Source organism: Centrocercus urophasianus, unplaced genomic scaffold (genome assembly GCF_019232065.1).
Source record: "Centrocercus urophasianus isolate 14NV4802_14NV808 unplaced genomic scaffold, USGS_Curo_1.0 seq_11, whole genome shotgun sequence".
Taxonomy (NCBI): domain Eukaryota; kingdom Metazoa; phylum Chordata; class Aves; order Galliformes; family Phasianidae; genus Centrocercus; species Centrocercus urophasianus.
The window spans coordinates 32,444,282-32,466,645 of record NW_024884253.1 but is presented as its reverse complement, the minus strand read 5'-3'; the positions used below and the strand labels follow the sequence as shown (position 1 = coordinate 32,466,645).

Genomic DNA, 22,364 nt, shown 5'->3' with positions numbered 1-22,364 from the left:
CACTGATTTATATTTGGAAGCACCAATATGTTCCAAATCACTTGTATTTCAACATGCATAGCTACTTGTCTTTGTGTCCCATTTTTAAATCTTCACTTGATATTTGAGGGGGAAAAAAAAAGTAAATTGTGCTTATAATTTTAGAAATGTGAAAAGTTAATGTATTTCTCATAACATACGTGTGTATGGAGAAACTGATCGTTCTGATCGACTTCTGTGTAAGGAAAACTTTTAACAATGCAAAAACTGCTGTTAGTGCATAAAAGCTTATCATGGCAGGTAGTAGTATTATTATGTATATCACCTGTAAATAACAACTTATTTTTGTCTGTTCCTTCATAATCGTTCTGTGGTGTGTTTGGTGTTTTGGTTTGGTTTTGTTATTCATAAATACATTCAGTTGAAAGCCTTGGTTCGAGGGAAGTCTGATAGAGCACAGTAAGCTGCCAGAGTCCTGAGGGAGCTGGCTGATATCACTGAGCTGCTCTCAATGATATGTGAGAAGTCATGGTGGTCAGGTGAAGTCCTTGGTGACTGGAAAAAAAGGCAGTGTAGCATTGCCTTCTTAAGAAGGGTAAAAAGGATGACCCAGAGAGCTACCAACCTGTCAGCAAAATTGTAATTATTCTTGAAATTAATGATGTCAGCAGCAAAGCATTAGACAAGTAGAAGCTAAACAAGGATTGTTTGCTTTTTTTTCATTCTTTCACGTATGCCTAAGTAATGCTGAGTAGCTGCTGTGTGAGGTGTGGGAAGGAGTCGCTGGGTAAAGCAAGTAGGAATTAACGCTGGCATGGGAAGAAGGAAGGAACTGTGTCGTTTGTGGGAGGGGACTGGTGGCTCTGTGCTCATTTCCTGTCCTTTCACACTGAAGTTTTGAGAAGTTTGAAACAGCTACACAGCTGTTCAGGACAGCCAGTGACTTACATGAATTGCAGTTATAATCATTTGGCAGCAAAGTACGTCTTTCTGATGGGCTGGAAGGCAGAAATTGTTGCAGTATGGTATATTCTGCACCCTTTCATTTTCTATCCTTTCAGAAATGGCTGTAACTAGCTTCCTGACCACGTGTGGGCTCTCCTCTCTCCCCTCTTTATTGGGGTTTCTTCCTTATGGCTTTTTGGTGTGAATGTGTTCCTTTTCCCGGGGAATGCTCTGCTCTGTTATTCCTTCCATTCTCTTCCATGTCTTGAAGTGCCCCAGTCGGATCAGGACCGCCAAAGGCAGAGCAGCAGACCCTTCCATACTTCCATAGATCAGCGCTCTTGTTCTGCATGTCTTTGCATTTCGTGACGATACTTCTCATAGTAAGATGGTGAAAGTGGGGCGGGCCCTTCACAAACCCTGAGATGAGAAGTAAAATCTCAAATGGCGGTGGTAAATCCGAGGCAGGAGAGCCTATTTGGGAACCGCGATGGTATTCCCTTCCCGTTGCGGCGGGTACTTGAGAAGGGGAGGTGCCATCTGTGACTGATGGAGGAGCGTTAGGACTGACCGCGCGGCGCCGCGTTTCCCCTCATGAAGCGGCGGGGCTCCTGAGGGGCCGCCTGGTGCTGCCGCCGAGCCCGCCAACGGGCGGCGAGAGCGGCAAAAGCTTTGGCGCGTGGCGAAGGGAAGCCCTGGGCTGAGAGGAAGGGTGGTGGGGATGATGAGGCAGCTGGGAGCGATGGAGGTGTCAGGCGCGGTGCCGTGAGGCAGCGGAGTGCGACCGTGGGGGATGCGGTGGTTTGTGAGAGGCTGCGCTTGGCTCTGTGAAACTCAGGGAGCGGCAGCGTGTGGAGAACGCCGGGAGCCGTGGTGCGGGCTGTCCTCAGGCTGTCCTCGCTGTGCTGCGTGTCTCTGCTTTGTGGCCCAGAGCAAGGCGCAGAGTGACCTCAGGGCAGTGGGGGCCAGGATAGGCCGTGGTTTCAGCTGGACTTTAATCTCTTCTTGTAAAAGGTTTGAAGGGATGGAACGGTAGTTGCATGGGATTCATCCTAAAGAAACTGAAAAATAAATCCTAATGTAAGTTCTCCTTCAATTTGTGCATAAAATGTGATGCTTCAGGCCAGTAGGACGCATCTTCCAGCCCACACACAGCATACAACTGACAAGAAGTTCTCTGCTGCTGCCATACAGGTGCACCTCAGGTACCCTGTTCTCTCCACGTCTGTCTGTCCTCCAAACTGACTTCTGTGACCTCCCGCCATGAATCATTCATAAATGAAGAGCTTTTCTTTCTCTTCAGCCTCTTAATGCTGAGTTTTGTCCTATGCCAGGTAGCTATGTCTCTTTGAAGGTTTAAGTGGTGTTTCATATCGGTTACCTTTAGAAAAGACAGATGATAATTTGTAAAATAAAGTCTGTGTGACCATTAAAAGATCATAGAATCCTTAGAGTTAGAAAGGGCCTTTAAAGGTTATCCAGTCCAGCTCCCTTGCAACAAACAGGGACATCAGATGTGTGTATACGAAGTGCCACATTTTGGCCTTAGTAGTTCTCCCTCTAAATTCGTAAGAGAAGTTCTGAGATTTACTCTGAAAATGCTCTGAAAATACGTGAACAGTATGCAATAAAAACAACACTGAAGAGTATGGTCACCTTCTAGACCAACTCTGTGGTCTTGAAAGTTTTATCTACAGGAATAAGAATTGATCACCTGTGCATACTGATGTTTGCAAGATCTACCTTAAATGGATGCTACAGGAGGTGACAGCAAACAAGGAAAATGTAATTTAAGAAATAAATGATTCCTCAGTTTCATGTTTTCAACAACTGTGACAGCCTTCATAGCTCTCTATATATGTCTCACTTTAGCTCCAATGACTGGGGGGAGGTAAGGAGAGGAGGGGCTAAATGCTGCCTTTAATTTTGATGGGCCAGGGGTTGGGTGGTGCAGTAATTCAGTAATAAGAGGAATAGTAGAGCATTTTAGGAATTTATTGTTATTGTAGCACGGCCAATTCTGAACTAATTCTTTCCAGCTTATTCCAGAATTCTCATTAAGAGTCCAAAGCTCTTTTTGGAAGATGCACGAAGAGATACAGAAAATGAAGGAAATTATCCTTATTTACCTTGACAGAAGTGGTGGCCTTGAGAAATTTGTGCACGATTGCAAAAAATACAACGGTATTGCTCACTCAGTATTTTGTTAACATTGGTAAGTACTGTTAAGCAAACCTCTGTAATATTTAAGACCGTTTTTGCTCCTGCAGACTCAAAACAAAGTTATGCTGTATATCGTTTCGTTATTTCAATAAACCCTTCTGATGTTGCTGAATTGGACGCAACTCTTGGAAACTACATTCTTCATAGGCCCATGAAAGCTGCAGGGATTTTTCAGTCAGTAAGTTTATAGTTGTGGTCAGGGCTGACAAAAAATAATCCTTTTCTATTTTAACTAGATTTTCCTTTCTAAAGTGAAGTTATTTTTCAATTACAGGTATGTTTCATAGCTATTAAGACATTATCATTAATTGAACAGTTACAGACGGAGGCCCAAGTGAGTCTACACTGTTTCCCCAGTTAGATCTTAAATCTTTTAAGTCTGGTGAAGTATTAGCAAAGATTATTTTTTGTATTAATTTTTCAGCCTTTATATTCCCTTTGGTTGTATTATCCTTTGTACAAAGTGCAAGTCTCACCTCAACATACTGCAAGAATCCTGGCATAAATGATTGTTTTTCCACTTGATACGTTTCTTTTTCTTTTCCTAAAAGCTATTTATACACCATGTTGCATTTCTTCATGTAAGTACATTGAATTTATAAACAGCATTTTAATATATTTAATCTAAATATTTTTATTTCAATGTCATCGTGTCTCTTGTTAGATAAGCATACTGCTGAAACCAACACATTTACCACCATTACCGAGTTATGTTCTCAGTCTTTCTGCATTTCCATTTAATTACACATCTAAGAGATTTTATATGTCTGAAGGAATAGTGATTGCAATGGGAACTGTCACAAAATACACTCAAGGAGCAAGATTTCTTTGCACTGGGGAAACCTGTCCATTCTCTGAAGGTAGTAGTAGAAGAAATTAATATTATTTCATAGAACTGTAGTGTCACCAAGGTTGGAAAAGACCTCCAAGATCGTACAGTCCAACCATCCACCTGCCACCAACATTTCCCCACTCAGCCACGTCCCTCAGTACAACATCTAAATGTTTCTTAAACACCTCCAGGCACGGTGACTCCACCACCCCCCCGGGCAGCCCGTTCAGTGCCTGAAGAGCTCTTTAATAATTTAGATAACTTACCAAATTGAAAACCTATCGTGAGAGTCCTTTTCCTACGCAGTGTTTATGAGCGCGTGTCTTTGTGAAGGCGCGTATATACAGCATGTGTCTGTCCGGTGTCATTCCCACACGACGCAGAATAGGGGCGCTCCGCCGCTGGGAGTCAGGCCCTGCAGTCGCGGTGGGGAATGTGCGATGGGGGCACGGCGCCATCTGGCGGCCAATGTTCGGGAAACACGCTTGTGAATTCGGAATTTCCTTGCCCAGTTTTTAGTTACTTCTGTGCTTAACGTGAAATGCAGAATGAAAACCGTGCTCTCATTATAAATGTTTACTAAACTTTTTTTTTTTTTTTTTTTCTTTTTCAGGGTTTAGGTACATAAGGGTGCATCTGCCCGGAGCTACAGAATCTGCCACAGTGAGGAATGACTTTGTGTGCAGTTTGTGTTCTTCACCACTGCAGGAAGATATGAAATTCAGAGTACTCGGTGGTGGGAACTGTGTAGTTTTATTTCTGGGTCTGTTATTCCCCTACTGCTGATACACAGTACATAAACAAAAATGGCTGTGGGGATAACAGCCTCAAAAGATAGCAGTCGTCCTAGAATCATAGAATGGTTTGGGTTGGAAGGGACCTTTAAGACCATGTAGATCTAACCCCCCTGTTTTAGGCAGGGACACCTCCCTCTAGACCAGGTTGCTCAAAGCCCCATCCAGCCTGGCCTCCTAGAGGGAAGAAAAAGAAAAAAAAGAAAAAAAGCTTGGTTTTCAGGACAACTAACCTTCTCCTTGCCTTTTTTCTGAAAGATAAACAGATAGTTGAAATGATTGATGCCAAAGTTCTTCATGCTTTAAAAGGATATTCCGACCGTAAATCGCATTTTAGGATTCAGACTTTTACAGTTTTCTTGAGAGGTATGCTGAGTTTCAATTCTAAGACTTGCTGAAAATATTTTAGAAACGAATTGTGACAATTACCTGCATTTCCTTACAGGTTCATTTCTCTGAATAAACTGATGAAAGTCATGATAATTTATACTGAGGTTCTTTCTCTAAAAAAAATTAGGGGGGGGAGGGGTCGTCACCTGCCTAATGCAGGCACAAATGATTGCAGAGAATAATATATAGCTGTGGTGTTCACTTCTATGTCTTCATTTAAGCAAGATCCCCTGGCCAGCTCTGCTGCATTACATTCTAGTTGAAGCTTGTTTTTTCCTCCTCTCTACTTCCTTTGGTCCTGCTGTTTTGCACCCATTTCATGTGTTTTTGACATCCTTCCTCAATCTAGCTGGTTTCCGGATTCAATCAGGATTTTTGGCTACTACTACCACTGCTTTCCACTGGAAACATTAAATGATTTCTAATATGAGTACCCGACTAAATCACAATTCATCATCATATTTCCAATAATTTTATCTGATACCCAGTGTCTATGGAATCATACAGCTCATCTCTTGAAAACTCACAATAGCTCCAAGATCATGAGATACAACGGCAGCGCTGCACATACTGTTATGTTGGTGTGATGCTGTGAATTGTGCAAGTACTGAAATTCTCCTGGCTTCAGTGAGCAGTGCAGTTAGACAGGATCTTACAGGCTGAGATTCACACTTGGTTGGAACACAGCTCTCACTTCTGAAAACTAAACGTGATTTCTGAATAAAGTGCACAGAACTACAGAGCTTCCCAAAGCTGTGTGTGTATCTTCTTGAAATCTTTGCTATTTGTCATGTGTAATGTGGTCACTTTTTTTGTGGGTTTTTGGGTTTTTTTTCCTGTCATGTTTATAGGACAGTAACTAACAATGGTGGAACCACAAGCTTTGGAATATACTTGCAAACAGCTGTCCATTTTCTTTTCAGTGCAGAACCAAGTGAATCATTCATTTTCTTTATCAGGAATTTACTTCTCCTCACCCACTCTCCTTCCTTACTCCACAATGGTAAACCTGGATTCCAACTGTTGTTTTCAGCAATTACGTGTGAGAAATGAAAGCAGTTTAGAAAAGCTGACTCTGTCTTTAACACTTCTTTTTTTTTTTCTTAGCTAAAACATCTTCAGGTCTCCCCCACGTTTTGTTTTTCATTTCCAGATGAACTGGCCAATAGAATGACAATAGGAAACCACTACAAGATCATAGGAATTCCAGCTTGTGTTCAAAATGGCCCACAAGCTACAGCATTTATAGAAGTCAGTAGTGTAGAGCTCTGTAAACCAAATGGTAAGGAAGTTCCAATTAGAATTGACTTAAAATTTTGAAAAGCGTTTTTTTTCTGCAAAATCTTGAGAACTTTTTGTTATCTAGAAGCCTGGATTGCAAAACCACGGTGGGACTTTCCTCTAACTGGGAATGGGTTCAGTCAGTCAGCTGAGAACGTCTCTTCCCCACTTCTCTTTCCATGCATTGGGAAGTGACATAATTATTTACTGCAGTTCTTCAGCTTCCCTTTCCCAACTTCCCTTGTCACTTGTAAGCTTGAATCATGTGTGACACTGACCCAATATTTTAGTTTCTTATTCCTTTCTTATCCCATTGGTTTTAGTAGATCATGTCTGCGGCCTTTAGAGCAATAAAATTAATAGCTGTCTGCTGTTTACATTCTGAATTTGTGTTTAATGCAAAAATATCTTAGTTCTTTGTAAGCTTTTGTATAAAGACTCGAATGGCAATGTATTCTAATGCACCTGCACTGCTCTGTTAAGTGCTTGTTAATCTCTATTTTGTTTCACTTAGGTCCTTCTTTCATCGGTGAAAATTTCAAGTATCTACTCTCACTGACCTCAAGTTCATGCTGGAGGTTTACAGCCACGCTTGCCAATATTTTTGCTTCTCAAGTTGTTCCACCAGGCACTTACAACACTCTTAAATTGGCAATATTACTGAGTCTGGTACAGACGTGTGAAATAGAAAATGCAGATTACCTCGATCTACTGATTGTGACAAGTGACACTCTAATAATTGATAGGTAAAGAGATTCCTTAACTCTTTTTATTTTTATTGTTTTAAGACAATAGGATTGGCCCTACATCAAAAGCAAGAGATGAGGCTTAAAAGGCATATAAAGGGTTCTGACTTGCTAAACAATAACCATGAAACATCTCTGTTTCAAATGATGTATATAGGATTGCAGCTAATAAATACCCCTAACAGTCTCATAATGATCTCTGTAAGCTTTTAAGACTGGCACTATTTAGCAGAGGTCAAACTAAACCTTTTTCTAAAATCAAAACTAAGGTTGCCCCAAAAGCTGGTGATTATGAAAGTGAAGTTGTCTGCTTCTCAAATCTTGTGTCACTTTAAGCCTTTCCATCGCTAGCTTCCCAGCTACCTTAATTTTCAGTTATGTCCTGGCTTGCCTGGGGCAGAGTTACTTCAGAGAAGCTTACATGGTGCCATGCTATGCACACAGTATTCTGTTATCGTTAACCTAAGTAGACGTTTCCTACATCTTGGGATCAGTGTAACAGCCAATTCACCAGTGCTTACTATTTTAATCAATAATTTTATGCTGTTTCTTAATATGAGAAGAAATCATGCTTTAACATCTTAAAATCATAAGGAGCCTTTGACTGCGGGCCCAAGCAGTGTGTAACTGTGTGCCAAGGAATATAGTGCAGGGGAGTGAAAAAAAAAAATTAAAAATTGAGCACTCTCCTTTCTCAAAAAGAATTGGGGATGTAACCCAGGTGGCTGCAGCCTAGAAGTTACCAGCCTCTTCTTTTTTCCCCCGATGGCCAAGAGAATTAAGAATCCTCTGCCTTCCCCTTGAACAGGAGTAGGCATTAATGGTATGGGGTTACATTTGGGGACTTCTTTGATTTCCTAGGTATTATTTCTGTTACAAGCCATGGTTTGCCTCATGTTAAAACCATCAGAAATGCAGTCCTCCTGGGGCTTAGATTTCTGTATTTGTACTGAAGTGTACTTTACACATGTAGTCTTGACAGTGGTTTAAATTTGTTGTTGTTTAAAGGTAGATCTTGATATATCTATCACTACCACATGTTAAGAATAGAGTTAATTTAGAAAAACTGAGCAATGCTTGGACAGCTTACGACTGACAATTATTTAATCCTCTAGGCTTCTGAATTACAGCCTGTGTCTCCTGCCTCGTGGCATACGCCACCCATCCTCTAGTGACATCTTTCCTGCTGTGTCCAAAGATAAACATGGAACTGGAAGTGCTAGTATTCAAGCTTGCAGTGCTCTGCTGGCTCAGGGTGGTATCTGTTACATAGGAGACTTCTCTTCATACAAAAAGGATAAACTTGAACTCCTGCAATCCGGTAATTTCATATCTACTAACAAATGAGGGGACAGAATGAAATAAACATGTAACGCCTCAGCTAGGTCTGTTCCTCACCTTATGGCCCTCAAACGCTTGGAAAATATCAGCTATTTTTAACAAGTCTGAAAGAAATGAGGTTAAAAATGGCAAAATCCTATAAGCTTGCATTTGCTATACAGGCTCCAGCACAGGGACCCATTTATTGGCAGAGGTGGAATGAGAAGTGTATTCATCAGGCTTGCAGGATTTGTGATCTAGCCTTTAACGGATTTAGGCACTCACACACTCAGTCCTCAAAACTGGTGGTGTGGAAGTGCCAAAACTTAAGACAAATTCAGTGAAATAAAATAATGACTCTTTTGGGCTACTGTGCTTGGAACTAGGATTTATAGTCAAACTGCATCAATCACATCACTGATGTTTTTTGTCCTCTCCTAGTGCTAGAGAGCAGGACGACAACGCTGTTCATTCCTGGGAAGAAGTATGGAGAAGAGGCTGACCAACAAGTGACTATTTCAATTCAGACCAACTTCTGGTCTTACGTAGATGTGGGTTCTTCCCCAAAGAAACAGACAGCAAGGGACAGCTTTTTAATTGGGCAGATGGTAAAGCAACTGACAATTATTTCTGGTTATTTCAGCTTGGGAAATAATGAAAACAAACAGCTTAAGTGACTTTAAATCAAGTATCCTCTAAAATGAGCTAGCTTTCCTCAAAGTAAATGCCATTTATTTTATTCACAATAGCTTTTGACAACTACTACTGAAACACAATTATGTTACTTATATTATAGATAACTCATTAGCTATTCTTGCACCCTTTGGCATATGGATACTGAATATTACAGACTGAAAAAATTGCAATGTTTCTAATAGTCAAAATTCCATAACAATTTGTTTTCTTCTCTGGAACTTCTCTTCAGGACCTGAGTTTGATTCCACCTAATCTTTTAGATGTTTTTGGGCTGTTGATATACAGTGAATTTCCTTCGTGTCAGCTGTCTTTTCCTGTAGTGCATCATGTCTTGCAAAAAGCCATTAATCCTGAAGCCATGCTGTACAGAGTCTCACAGCAGTTCAGAACACAGGATTATGAAGAGGTAGTTAGTTATTGTCTAATAATTTAGCAATGCATTATGCTTTTAACAAGAACAATTTACAGTCATAAAACTTAGTGTGAAATACTTGACTAGTTAGTACTGAACTAGTATTAGATCTGGAGGCTGGCAGCCCTGTTTGAGGCAGGGGGGTTGAAGCTTCATGATCCTGGAGGTCCCTTCCATCCCAAGCCATTCTCTAATTCTATAAAAAGTTAATATTTCATTCTAAAGAAACTGTCAGTATTTCTAATACAATTAACTTGCAATAGGGAACCTGCTTTAGCAGGTTCATCTTCCTGCCAATCCCTGTAATTCTGTAACAGGTAATTCAGCCCAGTATCTAAAATCTACCCTTATGCATAGCTGAACAGTGACAAGCTTTTTACAAAAATTGATGGTGAAATACACTGTTCTACCTCTATTACTATGCCAGTATGTTAAAAGGTATGAAAAAAAGGTGTATTATTTATTTTCCACAGTTAAATGTTTAAAATTTTTTACCTTCTCTCTAGTTTATTTCATTCGCAAAGAATCTTCATGTCCAACTGAGTTCTGAAGCAGAAAACCTCATTCAGGGCTACTATCTTGCAAGTCGTAGAGTGAGGAGAGATTCTTTGCGTGGATCAAAATTATCAGCATCTGCACTAAAAATCCTGTATGTCCAATGCTCATAGCAACACATCTCAGTTGCCAATAGAAACTGCTAACCAGCTCAATTTATTAAATAAAAATGCAGACATTGTTTGAGTTTGGAAGAGTTCAAGTATAAAGAGTATCTTAACATTAATGAATACCACCTTATAGGATTGGTTTTAAAAAATGAGCTATTTAAAGAATGAACTATTTCTTAGACTCGATATTTCTTCAGTTTTTTTCCCATTAAAGCTGTCTAGAAAAATAAAAATGGGGTTTACATTTTCATAGCTTTCTCTTACATAAGTTTACTTTTAAAGCAAGAAGTACAGTGTTACCTCTTGATTTACAGAAATGCTTGCAACGGAAAAATATGCAACGTCTTCATTTCTGCAATTTTTTCAACCATTCTGACATGCTTACATTCATCTCTTAGGATTTCACTGTCCAAAGCTCACACTAAACTGAGTTTGAGGAAGAAAGTCCTTGAGGAAGACGCATTGATTGCCATCCTGTTGTTTGAGTCATCTCTTACCCTAAAATACGGTAAGGCAGTCTTTAGTCTTGGGTGTATCGTTCTCACGTTTTGTCAGTTTGAAAAAACTTACCTTAAGTCAATTGCAGTAACAGAGGTATTTCAAGTGAAAGCTGAGATCTTTCAGTTGACTTTCCAGTGGTGTGCTTCAGTACTGTCCATAGTGAGGCCCCAAACAGCACCAAGCCTCTATCCTTACGATAGCACACTGGAGACACTTCTGCTGCTATAGCATCGGTCCAGGTTAAACCCTAGGCAGAACTCTTTCCCTGAAGAAATGTTTTCATTATCATGTCACATTTGTTCACACACAAATTTGGCAGTGACAGAATCACTATGTAATACAGAAGTGCTAACTCACAAAATGAACTACTAAGTGATCTGCACAGCAGCTTTTCTTTTTTTTCCTCTCCACTCCTTAAAAATACTGGCCAAAGGTTGCCAAGCCTCCTAAGGCCTGAACTGATTTCTTCTTTGCTTAGGTAAGTCAGCATTGTGCATAGAACCAAACGCATTATTTCCATTCGACCTCAGTGATGAAAACAGCCTCCAACAGAGAGATATTTACCTACTGCAGTGCCACCATCAACTGCTTCAGTTTATTGGTGCATACAGCCCAGGGACTTACGTTAGCACTAATGAAGAATGAACTCTGCTGCGAGTCCGAAGCTTCTACTTCAGCTTTCTGGCACTGCAGTTACAGAAAAATAGACAACTGTTTTCAGTGCTATTTTGCAAAGAAATAAAGCATAGCTGATAGGATTTCGTTGAAGTTTCCTGGTAACACTGAAGAAAGACAGAAGTGATGTTTCTATTCTGGAAGGCCACGGCTTCAGAATAAAGCCAGAACCTGATCTTCTATTCCCAGCTACCACTATGATTTCACTGGATGAACACAGACAAGTTTTTAATAAGGTAACTAACATTTAAACCAAGAATGCAGAATACTGTATTTCATTTCAACTATGAACTGTACTTTTTCCTGTTGCTTCTTTTTAAATGCATTATCCAGCAAGGAATAGTTTAAATACACTACAAAAAACAGTACTGATGTAAGACAACTTCAAGTTATTCATGTACTATATAATGTACTATAGATTTTAAGATTTATATCACCATACTGCTTCTTGCTTTATGTCTCAGTTTTACATTACAGCACCATCATATCAGCACAGGATGCAGGTACGCTCCTGCAATCTGAAATAAAGCTTAGATAAGGACACTGGAGACAGGAGAGCAAAAAAAAATTATTAGTAGGCCCACCAGGGAGGAGGCAGCTTAAGGAGTTCCAGCCTAACTGCCTCATTGCAAAAATGAGTGTGAAGACTGATACAGTGGATACGCTGTTCCAAGTAGGGCCTTCTCTTGCTTTCTCCTCCTACCAATGCTGCAGCTGTAGCACAACACTGGGCAAGTTTTACATCGGAGGCCCACATTAAATGCAGCAGCAAAATGGACAGACTTCTACTCAGAGATGGATAAACTGAACAAATACTGAGGGCTTGCTGTGACTTCTGCACAGGTCATGCAGCAAAATCATGGTGCTACCATTTACACAGCCTTAACAAAACACTATAGCCGTTGGAAATATAAATCCAGGATTTTATTTATACAAACATTGCATTGAAAATGAGCAGAACAGCTTCTACCATTATATAGACTAATTTAGGCAAGAAAACAAAATTTCCTGTGTTTTAACCCTGAAATCAAACTTTGACTGCACTTGAATATTCATACCGAGTTCTAACATTGTCTGAAGGGCTCCCTTCTCACTCCACTCTCACTTGAACTTCATTCAGGCATTATTCACATTTTCATCTAAACTCTAACTCCATCTTACTCAACTTCTTCCTTTCAGCATGGTATTACAAGTCACAGGACTTCACCCAGAGCACATTCAAATCAAGCAGTGCTTCTGAGAAGCAAGAAGGGCCAGCAAAGCATTTCCAAGTGCATTAGAAATCCACTTTTCACACTGTTCTCAACCTGTAAAAAAAGCCAAAGCATTTCAAATTTAGCCACTTTTCTATAAGCTTAATCTCATGTGACATTATACGAAGTTACTAACCGTGCTGGCATTTCAGATCCAATGATACACATCAACAACCAGTCAGATGGGTAAACGGCAAAGATATCATCATTATGCCAGTACAACTATTTTCATAACAGACTAATCAGAAATAATTCTGAAAAGAATTCTGTTTAAGCCATAATAAGGACTACATATCCTTAGAGGAACAATATTCAGCAAAAAGAACCCAACTTTTTACTCCTTCCTCTCCCCAGCTTTACCTATGTGATGCCTTAAGCAAAAACTGTAGTTCTTGTAGAAGGATCACAAGAACTGCAAAGTCAGGCAGCAGTCTAAAAGCTTAAGTAACAGGCCACATCTTAAGCCACTGTAAGTTGGCACAACTGCGTGCAGCAGCAAATATGGCTAGCAAGCTCTCCCAGCTAGTGAACAGCTCGCTGGAGCCTCAGCATTGTAGCATCACAGCAGAAAAACAACTTACCTTCTTAAGCACCCATACTTGTGGAAATCAACAGTCTGCTGTTGGCTATACACAGCTTGAAGTCAGCGGAGAAAGTCATCTGATAACCTTTGAAAGATTAGAATAAATCGAGTCAGAAACAAAAGGTTTAACCCATTTGATTTGCCACCTACTGATGAGCTGGCACATCAGAGATAGTGTTACTCATCACAGAAATCAGTTGGGTAAACGGCAGAGAATCATCATCACAGTGCCAGCAGACAGGTTCCCACACGCCCTAAGACTGGAGCTAATTTTCCCAGGTACCAAGTGCAAGGGGATTTATTAGGTTGGCCTCCAGAAATGTGCTTCTAGAAATCTAAGCAGAACTGTGTTTTCAACCATTAAGCACAGAACGCATTTGGTGTAGCCAGGAAAAAAAGAAAAGCTCTTTTAGGGCACAACAACATGGGTCTCTGCTGATACATTCAGGCCTTAGATGCCAAGTGTTTTTTTTCTTTTTTTCCCAGAGGTGAAGTTCACTGCCACGATTCTCTGTCCACTCTGACTGTATTCTGACAGACTGATGTGGTTAAGTACCAGCAGGGATAGCTATCTGAGTACGTGCTCTCTACTTCAGCCTTTTACTTCCAGCTAACATCTGGTTAATTCTTCACAAAACTATTTGTCCAGTTAAAAAAGGATTCTCCAGTGTTCTCAAGTCTCTCATTTCCAATTCCTTCATGATTCTTAAATTGATACTGACACCCCACAACACAGCAGTTGCAAAGGTCTTATAGCTGGTATAATACCTTTTAGAATTTTAGCCTCAGTAAAAGCTCAGTTAGCTCTCTAATGACCTGGAGTTCAAGTTCAAAGAACAAAAGGTCAGATTTTAAGGGCTATGGTTGTTAATTTAAAAATGGATAAAACCTCACCTTTCAAAATTCATGGCAGTAGTACATGGTAAGGCAAACTGAGCTGCATAATAGACAAATTGAGTCATTATATAAGTAAAAAGCTTAGTAGTAGGAAATCAGTAATTCAAAACTTATTAACTGGTCTGTGCTGACTGAGGAATACTCTCTAGGACAGTTTAAGACTTAACCCTTCATGCAAATGATCATATATCTTGTTCCATCAGTAAGACAATTTACAAATCTTAAACAGCTGCAGAAATCAAGACCTCGATTTCAGGAGACAGCTCTGGATGATTTCCTCACCACCAAGAACAGTGAGAGATACTTCTGTCACAATTCATGTGACATCTTCCTGCTTGCAAGGCAACAGCACAGAGCCGAGCCTGAAGATTCCCGAAGCCAGAAACCAACTCATCTCCTAATTGCCTTTGTTGCCTAAAACAAGGAAGAGAAGAAAAAAAGGTTTTATTCTCCTGAGCATTCTACTATTGGGCCTCAAGCAAAACACAACAGCGTTTATCTGGGGAAAGCAAGCCAGTAAAAAAAATATGAAATGAGACTATTGTTGGCTTCACCAGGACCTGGGGAGAAAAGCAGAGAGCGTCAGTCAAAATTAAGGTTAAAAAGATTGTATTCCACCAACAAAAGAGTTCCAGAATGAAGAATGACAGATTGTAGGATCAGGCTGCTCCTAATGAACAACCACCACCAGGGAGAGGAGTATCCCAGCACAGTACAGCAAATAAGACAGCCTCTAAGCCCTTTGTGGACTGTGCTCCGCAGCACTGATTGATGGGTTTCCCTACAAGCTGAACTCGAGGTCAGCCCCTGCGCTATGGCCCTGGCAGGGCACTGCCACAGAGACACCTCGGGCTGCCCTGGCCCTTTGGGATCTGTGCCTGCTGTGCAAAAAGGGCACGCTCAGGGTCACAGTGCAGCACCAGCCAAACTGGGGAAAAACAGTAATTTATCTTCACAATTAGGACATGCACCTGCCAATCAAAGTGGCTTATCAGCAAAACCAAGTCTCTCCAGGTGCCTCATTTCCCACTACTTCAGAGGCCTGATGAGCAGCCTGTGAGATCAGCACCCCAATTAGACCCACTTTAAGCTCACAGGTCACATTGCATTGCCAGAATCCTTCCCTGGCCAGCAGGCATCAGCCTGAGCTGCACCGCTCAGCACCGAGGTGAGGCCACTGATAGCAATCAGGCACCTCTGGTGAGCAAAGCAAAGGCTGATAACACTCGCTCATCCCTCAAGTGATGCTTTAGGTTTGGTAAACGCAGCCAACAATTACTGCTTTCAGTTTAGAGGTCGGATTCATTTCACTGCCAGGACTGCACTCTTCAAATTAAACTGCTGGCGACATAACTTAATGCCTTAAAAGAAAAAACAAACAAACAAGCAAACAAACTAGAAGCGACTCACTTAAAGCACCGAGCGCTGACATTGACGTGGGATTGACGTGGAGCTGCAAGGCAGCATCAGCGAGCCACAGCCCTGTGCAACCACCCGAGACCGGCGCTGCGCCCCGTGCCCGCCGCACAGCACGGAGCCAGCCGGCCAGCCAGCAGCCCGCCCCCAGGAGCGGCGTGCGCCGGGCACGGCCCCGGGTTCGTGTGCCACCAAACCTCACGGAACTCAGAGAGGCTCCTCCAGCCAGCCGCTGCTGCAGCACCACCGACCCATGCCCCGCACGACCAGGGCCCGGCCGTAGAACCCATCGCTGCAGCCTCTCGTCACGACGCGGCTTCGCTCAGTGCCGCCTCAGGAAAGGGCGGCGCAGTCGCGCGCAAGCCTTAAATAGAGCGCGCGCCGCGGGGCGGGGCGGGGCGGGAAAGGCGCGCGGGCCTGCGGGCACCTCCGGCGGAGCTGCGCACGCGCAAAACGTGGCGTCGCTGTCGCGCTGTGGTGACGGTGAGTCGGTCCCGATGGGGTTGGCGGGAGATCGGGGTGACTGGAGGTGCGGCTCTGGGCTGTTGAGAGGGGGTTGGAAGAGCGGGAGCGGCTCGCACGGCTGTGGCTGAGCCGGTGGTGCGCGTATGGCGGCGGGCAGAGGGCGTTCCGTGTCTGTGAGCAGAGCGGTGCTGACAGGGAGCGGGCCGCGTCCTTCCGCTGGCCTGTGACGAACCGTTCCCTTCGGCAGCAGCGTGCGGACGCAGCTGAGAGCCGTACGTTGGAAGGGACCGCTAAAGGTCAGTTCCCCCACTGGCCGACCTCTGCCATCGCTGGGCCGGCTGTGCTGTCCGCACGTGCGTCCCCTCGTGTTTTACGTGCTTACTTCCCAGAGACTCGCAGTGGCATGAAAGGAAGAAGCCTTTGCAGACCAGCGGGTGGCATTTTGTGTTGCTTTGCTGTGGGCCTCCTGAATTCTGTCCCCTCCAGGTGTGTTATTTAGGAGCTGCTGCTGCACCAGGTAACTGCATGTAACAGCATGCAGCACGCACATGTCGTGTTTTCTCCTAATGGTGATTCATCGGCATGTTATTACCTGCCCACAGTGCAGGCTGAGCTTTGGCACTGCCTTCTGGCTGTTAATTTCACCGCTTCTTTTTGCCCTGACCTGATGCCATTCTTATAGGTTTTAGTTATGTGTGAACCCCACGTGGCTTCTCCGTGCTTCTGCCATCCTACTTGGCATTTTCTCAGCCTAAAACTTCATCTGCATCTTATGCCCTCATCTTGTGCGTTATTTTAAGACTTAAGTTGTGAAGAAGTCCTCAGAACTGTTAGTATAAATGCACTCCCAAAATTAAAGACCCAGAATTACCCCATTCCTCTACTAACACTGAAACAACTCCATGACGTTATTATCAGTAACTGTTCATCCTATGCAATTAGAAACAGAAGTGATACAGATTTTGCATCTCAATAAATATATAATGTCCAGTGAATAATATTTAATGTTTACCTTGACAATAACAATATATGAAAAGTACGGTGTTTTACAGAACAGATACATTAGATGGCACTGGTGCATTTAGTTTAAATATTTCTTGCCTAAATATAGGAAATGATGTAGTGAATCATGTGCTGTGAACAAGCCAGCTCTCAGGGCTCATTCAGCTGAAGCCCCGGATGAGAGGAGTGTATTTTGATGTAATAGTTCTGGGGTAACACTTAACAGACACATCACATGCAACACAAGGCTATAGATCAATACAAGTAATACTTAATTAATGGAACTACATTTAGTCTGTAGAGCAGTCTGTGTTTGTGCGTGTAGAATAAATTTCAGCACATCTTTACTTGAAGTGAATGTGCGCCCCCATTTTCAAAGAGCTCCATGCATTTATGACTACCTGAAGGATAAAGGCATGACCTGACTGCTGTCTGTGGGCTTTCTGCTATTAGCTTCATACCATGAGGAAAGGGCACGCGTTATTTTGATGGCTATTTGCAGACTTGTTTGCCGTTTGTTTTTCTTCAGAGCTTGTATTGCACTACACTTAGCCAGTATGCATTTCCTTGTCTCTTTTTCCTGTCGTGTATCTATCAGCTTCCTGTGCAGAGGTGGATGAAAACAGCTGTTGTCAGCAGTCTTGCCCCTGTTGCTGTCAGTGCTGACAGCAGCTGCCTTCTCCTATTGCCCTGGTTCAGATACCAGCAGTATCCTCAATGATGGAAGCCAGTGATAAGTCTCATGAAGTTAATGAGGTATCAGAGATCTTTAAGAACCAATTCCTTCTGATCCACAAACAGTATTTCAGGAATTACGGCTTGCTGATGTGCTATTTTTTTAAAATTTAAATATATATGTGGTGTAATAAATAACTTTTTTTAATGAAAAGAGAGACTACTGTTGAGAATTTGTTGATGTTTCTCCTTGGTTTGCACTTTCTCCTTGTGCTGAGTGATTCAAAAACTGTCCTGTCGCTCCAATGTATAGCCTGGATCGCATTGGCCATTTCTGCAAGACAAGAACAAGCACCGTGCTGAAACACCTGGGGTCTGAATGCAGCTCTGAGTGACAAAAGCAAAGCTTTATGTGGTGATGGAATCATGACAGAAGAAAATAGGAATCTGACAGTACTGCCAAAAAAAGTTGTGTCTTGTCACTTACTGGAAAATTAGGATCTGTGCAAAGGAACTTCAGCATGGATATCTTCTTTGGGAATAAACTGTGAGATACAGTTCCTAGAAATTCTCATGACCCAACAAACAATTGTAACTCACACTGCTGAGGTGTCTCACCACAAGTTGCATTGCAGCTGCTCTGCCACTAAAACAAAGCAAACCATTCCCTCGATGCTGGAAGGGACACTGCCAGGATGCGCCAGTGTTGGCTCTGCGTGCAGCCCCTGCATGCGCACCCAGCTGTGCCAGCCTGCCTGCTCTGGTGGGGAGGGTTTTTCTTGCAGCCTGGGAGTTGCCATGCTGTGGGTGTTCGGCTGTATGCCTTGCTGTAGGAAGGGACGAGCTCAGCTTGAGCGTGGTAAGCTGAGTTTGGTTGTTAGAATTGGATGCAATATGCTGTCTTTTCAGGCATCCCTTTGATGCAGAAATACCTGAAAAAGCCAGCATGGTCTTCCAAGTAGTACCATTCTTTTAAAATTAAGGCACTTGGGGGAACAGGCTGGCACCTTTCCTGAGCAACAAAGGTAGCTCTAAAACTGGAAGGGGGCTGTCAAAGCATTAGCACTGCAGTTAGATTTCAGCCCTTCCATTTAAAGACATAAAGAAGCAGAATGTTCTCTCTTAGAAAGGCCCAAAGATCTCATTTGGTGTTTTTATTGCAAACCTGATGTTATGAATTCATCTATATTAAGGCATCTGAGACATTACCTAACTTGAAGTAATTAACCCTGCTTCCTGGTCAGTGTACACACAACAGCACCTGAACGGTTTAGTTTCCACATTATTTGCATTTACTGTGCTTGACACAGGAGTGTTGTTACAGCCCTTATCTGCACTGCTCTTCTCATATCCTGCACTCAGATTTTTTGAAGCATTTACTGTGATTTCTCTGGGACATTTCTGTTCTAGTTCCAACTAAAGCATTAATTTACTACCCAAAATATCAGAAAGTTTGGTTAGACTGATAGGATCTCTGGCAAAACTGCAGGTAAATGAAACGCAAATAGGATTATCAAAAATAACTGCTGAATGAATCAACTGTTGCTGTATTCCAGTAGCCTGGGAAATGTGCAGCTGGATCGTTTAACTGCTTTAATGGCTATTTTTTCTGCCAGCAGTAGTTGGCAGCCGTTGAGCAATGCTGTGAGACCTGTGTCCCCTCACCCTGGCCAAGCGAGCTAACTGAAGCTAGTGAGAGCTTATTTTGAAACACATCACAGTGTTTATTTTTTTTTTTCTTAAATTATAGCCATGTTCTGATTTATGTAAAGGTTTTGCTTTCCTAATGAGCCTGCTAATCATTCGAATGGGCTGGGAAGCCTACGTTCACATCGCGCTTTTTACCACGACCAAGAGCGTGAACAAGGAGGTCTCTGTGACTCAGTCACTTTAGAGGAATTAGGGATTACTTCACGAATTAATCATAATTAAATCATTCTGAATTCATCAGCCTCTTAATAAAAAAACAGCAGTGCACTAATTCACTCCCTTAGGCTGGAGCCAAAGAAAACACCTCGCAGCGTTATAACATCACATGCGTTTGGAAACAGCTCCCATCCACAGGTACTTCCTAACAGCAGTTCCCCTTTCATGTCCTCTGCATCTCCTGGACCTATTTTGATGAAGGCAGGAGAAACAGCAGCATGTACTAACTATGTGAAATACAAGCATCAGAAAAGCACTTTCACAGGAGGAATTAATGCATGGCCAGTAATTAATGTCTTATTTCTTATCTTGGCTGCCTCAGCAGGAGAAACTGCAGACTTGCAGACATTGCCAAGCACTGCCATGGCCGGGATGGCTGCTGTAGAGCATTTCACATCTTAGCAGTTCCTCCATATGTTATGGTGGGTTTGGAGCGGGTCTGCCAAGCTTCCCATGGACACTGAGCAGATACTGGCATTTCCCTTCTTAGGATGGAGTCCCACTGTGCTTGGACTTCAGTTGTATCGGATATTTTTGTGAAAAGTCCCTGAAGGAGGGGAAACGCCAGCAACTCCAGGTATTTCCACCAGGCCTGCAGCAGCCAGGTGCATAGTTATGTGGCTCTGGCAGACTCAGCTAAAGCAGTCTTTCTGCGCATGCATTCTAGCAAGGTAAATCAGCCTGCAATTGCTGGTTTCGTCTGAATATTTGAACACTAGTTAGCTGTCCTACCTTGACAGGATGGAGGTACCCATCTCCTCGGAGGGCTCCCAGGGACTCTCCTGGAGACTCCTCCTCGTCCTGGAGGCTGCGTGTGAGGTGCGCGATGTAGGTGGTGGCCAGGAGGAGCACGTCCAGCTTGGAGAGCTTGGTGTCGGGCGGCACGGAGGGCAGCGTCTTCTGCAGCTCCAGGAAGGCATGGCGCAGGGTCTGCACCCGGCTGCGCTCCCGTGCAGCGTTGGCAGCTGCGGGTCGCCCTGGGCCTGTCCCGGCCCGCTGCCCGATGGCGGGGGGTAGGCAGGGGCTGCTGCTGGCAGCTGGAGGTGGTGGTGACTCGGGCTCTGGGCTCAGGGTCTCCTTGCGGGCCTCAGGTAAATGCCTACAGTCCATGGGGGGCTTCCCTGTGGGGAGGGGCCTGTAAGTGACAAGAGTGTCCATGAGGCTGGCAGCCATGGCTGAGGGCTCGTGGTGAGTGAACCTCAGTGCCGGGCCAGAGCTCCTCAAGCTCCTCATCACCCCTCACCTCATGTCCGCCGTACTCCCACTGCGCTCACAGTGCAACTCCTCGTGTGCTGCCAGGAGGAGACTGGAAGCCCCACGGCCAGGAGTCACTGTGGGACCAGGAGTCTGTGGGGTGCAAGCAGCACCCAGGCTGCCGGCACAGCCCATGGCACGGCCCCTGCTGAGTACAAACTACCTGTCTGCAAACTCAGCTTGAAAATAAACACAGGTTGTGGGCATGCACCAAAAAAACTTATGAAGTGAACGTAGTATTTTCACCATCCAGAGAAGGAGATAAAGCATGGAGTCACGTTATCTCCTGACTGCTGAAATGGATGCCTTCTAGAAGCAACTCCTATCAGAAATGTGAACGCTGCCGGCTCTGGGAAAACCAAGGCTGTTGCATAAGGGTGTGAGTGACTTTTGGGCTCACTGTTCATAAACTGGTTTGCTGCCACACGCAGGTACAGAATCAGAACTTTCTGGGCGGTGCTGCATGGAGCCAGGAGTTGGATGCAACAGTCCTTATGGGTCTCTTCCAACTCGGTATATCCTGTCATTCTACAGTTCTATCTTACACCCTTGAAAAGGCGATTTTTCTTTTGTTTGGTATTACAGTGAGCACTCTAAGGATTACTTTTTGCTTTTCTGAGCAAACCTGGATGACCACGCTGAGCAGTGCTGCCATGGTAGGTCCCATTTACAACCAACAACATTAGAATAAGTGTGATTTTTTTCAAAAAAATACCATTTAGTTAAATGATATGGGATGTGAGACTGCATATATTTTTTTATTAACAGTCTCACAGGTAATCGGGGCTCCATTTACTGCAGAAAGAAAAATGTTCCTTGCAGATATAAAGGGGAATAGAGCCACAGAACACAGCACCCATGTTTTGAAGGGGGAAGTTTGATGGCTCAGAAGACTGGGAACAACATCTGCATGTCCTTGTACACCCAGCATCACTCAAGCCTTGCTGAGCTTGTCCTATCGCTTTTGTTTTCTAACTTAAAAATCAGAGTCCTGTAAGCTGTATTTCGGCCTTCGGGGGGCAAAAGAATCATGTGAAAACAACAGCAAAAACCTTCCTTCGAGCAAAGCTGCAATAACTGCTGAAAGGTTTTTCCCAGCTTCCAGAAAAGCCTGTGCCAAACTCCTTTTCCTTGAGCTCATTCAGTTCCCCAGCAATAAATACTCCATCGATGTTCCCCAACGCGCAGCACTCCGCAGTGAGAATCATACCTGAGCTTTTATCCAAGCAGAGCTTCCGAGCTTCCTGGGCAGCTCCCGGCTTCCCTGCCTCGCAGAGCTCTGTGTTGCCTTGGACCAGCAGCAAAGGCACCTTATGAAAGCAGTCAAAAACAATGGGATTTTAAATATCTAAATAAAAATCAATACACGTGAATGACTGAAGGTCTCCATTTACAGAAGTTAGACCTTGGTGCTGTGAAGCGTTTCAGCCCCAC

The 22,364-nt window shown here is 43.2% G+C and overlaps 2 protein-coding genes and 1 long non-coding RNA gene across 5 annotated transcripts; 1 reads left to right on the top strand and 2 right to left on the bottom strand.

Moving 5' to 3' along the window:
- Nucleotides 1–445: 445 nt before the first annotated feature.
- MCMDC2 (minichromosome maintenance domain containing 2) lies at nt 446–11,898 on the top strand. Of its 2 annotated transcripts, XM_042839837.1 has the most exons (16): nt 446–1,938; nt 2,047–2,129; nt 2,974–3,108; nt 3,195–3,325; nt 3,422–3,481; nt 3,812–4,007; nt 4,593–4,715; nt 5,032–5,139; nt 6,317–6,445; nt 6,959–7,190; nt 8,306–8,511; nt 8,952–9,118; nt 9,436–9,612; nt 10,125–10,267; nt 10,682–10,791; nt 11,263–11,898. In XM_042839837.1, exons 1-16 carry the CDS (start codon nt 1,718–1,720, stop codon nt 11,427–11,429), a joined length of 2,388 nt encoding a protein of 795 aa, XP_042695771.1. In that variant the 5' UTR covers nt 446–1,717; the 3' UTR covers nt 11,430–11,898. The 2 variants fall into 2 exon arrangements, with proteins under 2 accessions (XP_042695771.1, XP_042695772.1); XM_042839838.1 differs by lacking the exons at nt 10,125–10,267; nt 11,263–11,898 and having other exon boundaries at nt 10,682–10,794.
- A 467-nt stretch (nt 11,899–12,365) lies between these two features.
- Nucleotides 12,366–15,727, bottom strand: LOC122171933. 2 transcript variants are annotated; one of them, XR_006172125.1, is made up of 3 exons: nt 15,603–15,727; nt 13,294–14,606; nt 12,366–12,766 (listed from the first exon to the last, which is right to left on the bottom strand). It is a non-coding gene; the product is annotated as an uncharacterized LOC122171933 (long non-coding RNA). The 2 variants fall into 2 exon arrangements; XR_006172124.1 differs by having other exon boundaries at nt 13,294–15,727.
- Nucleotides 15,728–17,067: 1,340 nt separating this feature from the next.
- On the bottom strand, nt 17,068–20,849 carry TCF24 (transcription factor 24). Its single transcript, XM_042835523.1, has 2 exons — nt 20,409–20,849; nt 17,068–18,084 (listed from the first exon to the last, which is right to left on the bottom strand). The coding sequence occupies exons 1-2, from the start codon at nt 20,847–20,849 to the stop codon at nt 17,971–17,973; spliced, it is 555 nt and encodes a 184-aa protein (XP_042691457.1). The 3' UTR covers nt 17,068–17,970.
- Nucleotides 20,850–22,364: the final 1,515 nt, after the last annotated feature.

What these genes read in the sequence shown, in the direction of transcription:
- MCMDC2 (XM_042839837.1), top strand. Translation starts at nt 1,718, where the DNA reads ATGCGGTGGTTTGTGAGAGGCTGCGCTTGGCTCTGTGAAACTCAGGGA. An exon ending in GCTTTTTAATTGGGCAGATG is followed by an intron (nt 9,119 to 9,435) that starts GTAAAGCAACTG and finishes ACTTCTCTTCAG; the next exon opens with GACCTGAGTTTGATTCCACC. An exon ending in ATCTCTTACCCTAAAATACG is followed by an intron (nt 10,792 to 11,262) that starts GTAAGGCAGTCT and finishes TTCTTTGCTTAG; the next exon opens with GTAAGTCAGCATTGTGCATA.
- TCF24 (XM_042835523.1), bottom strand. Translation starts at nt 20,849, where the DNA reads ATGGCTGCCAGCCTCATGGACACTCTTGTCACTTACAGGCCCCTCCCC. An exon ending in GGTACCTCCATCCTGTCAAG is followed by an intron (nt 18,085 to 20,408) that starts GTAGGACAGCTA and finishes CTTGTCTTGCAG; the next exon opens with AAATGGCCAATGCGATCCAG.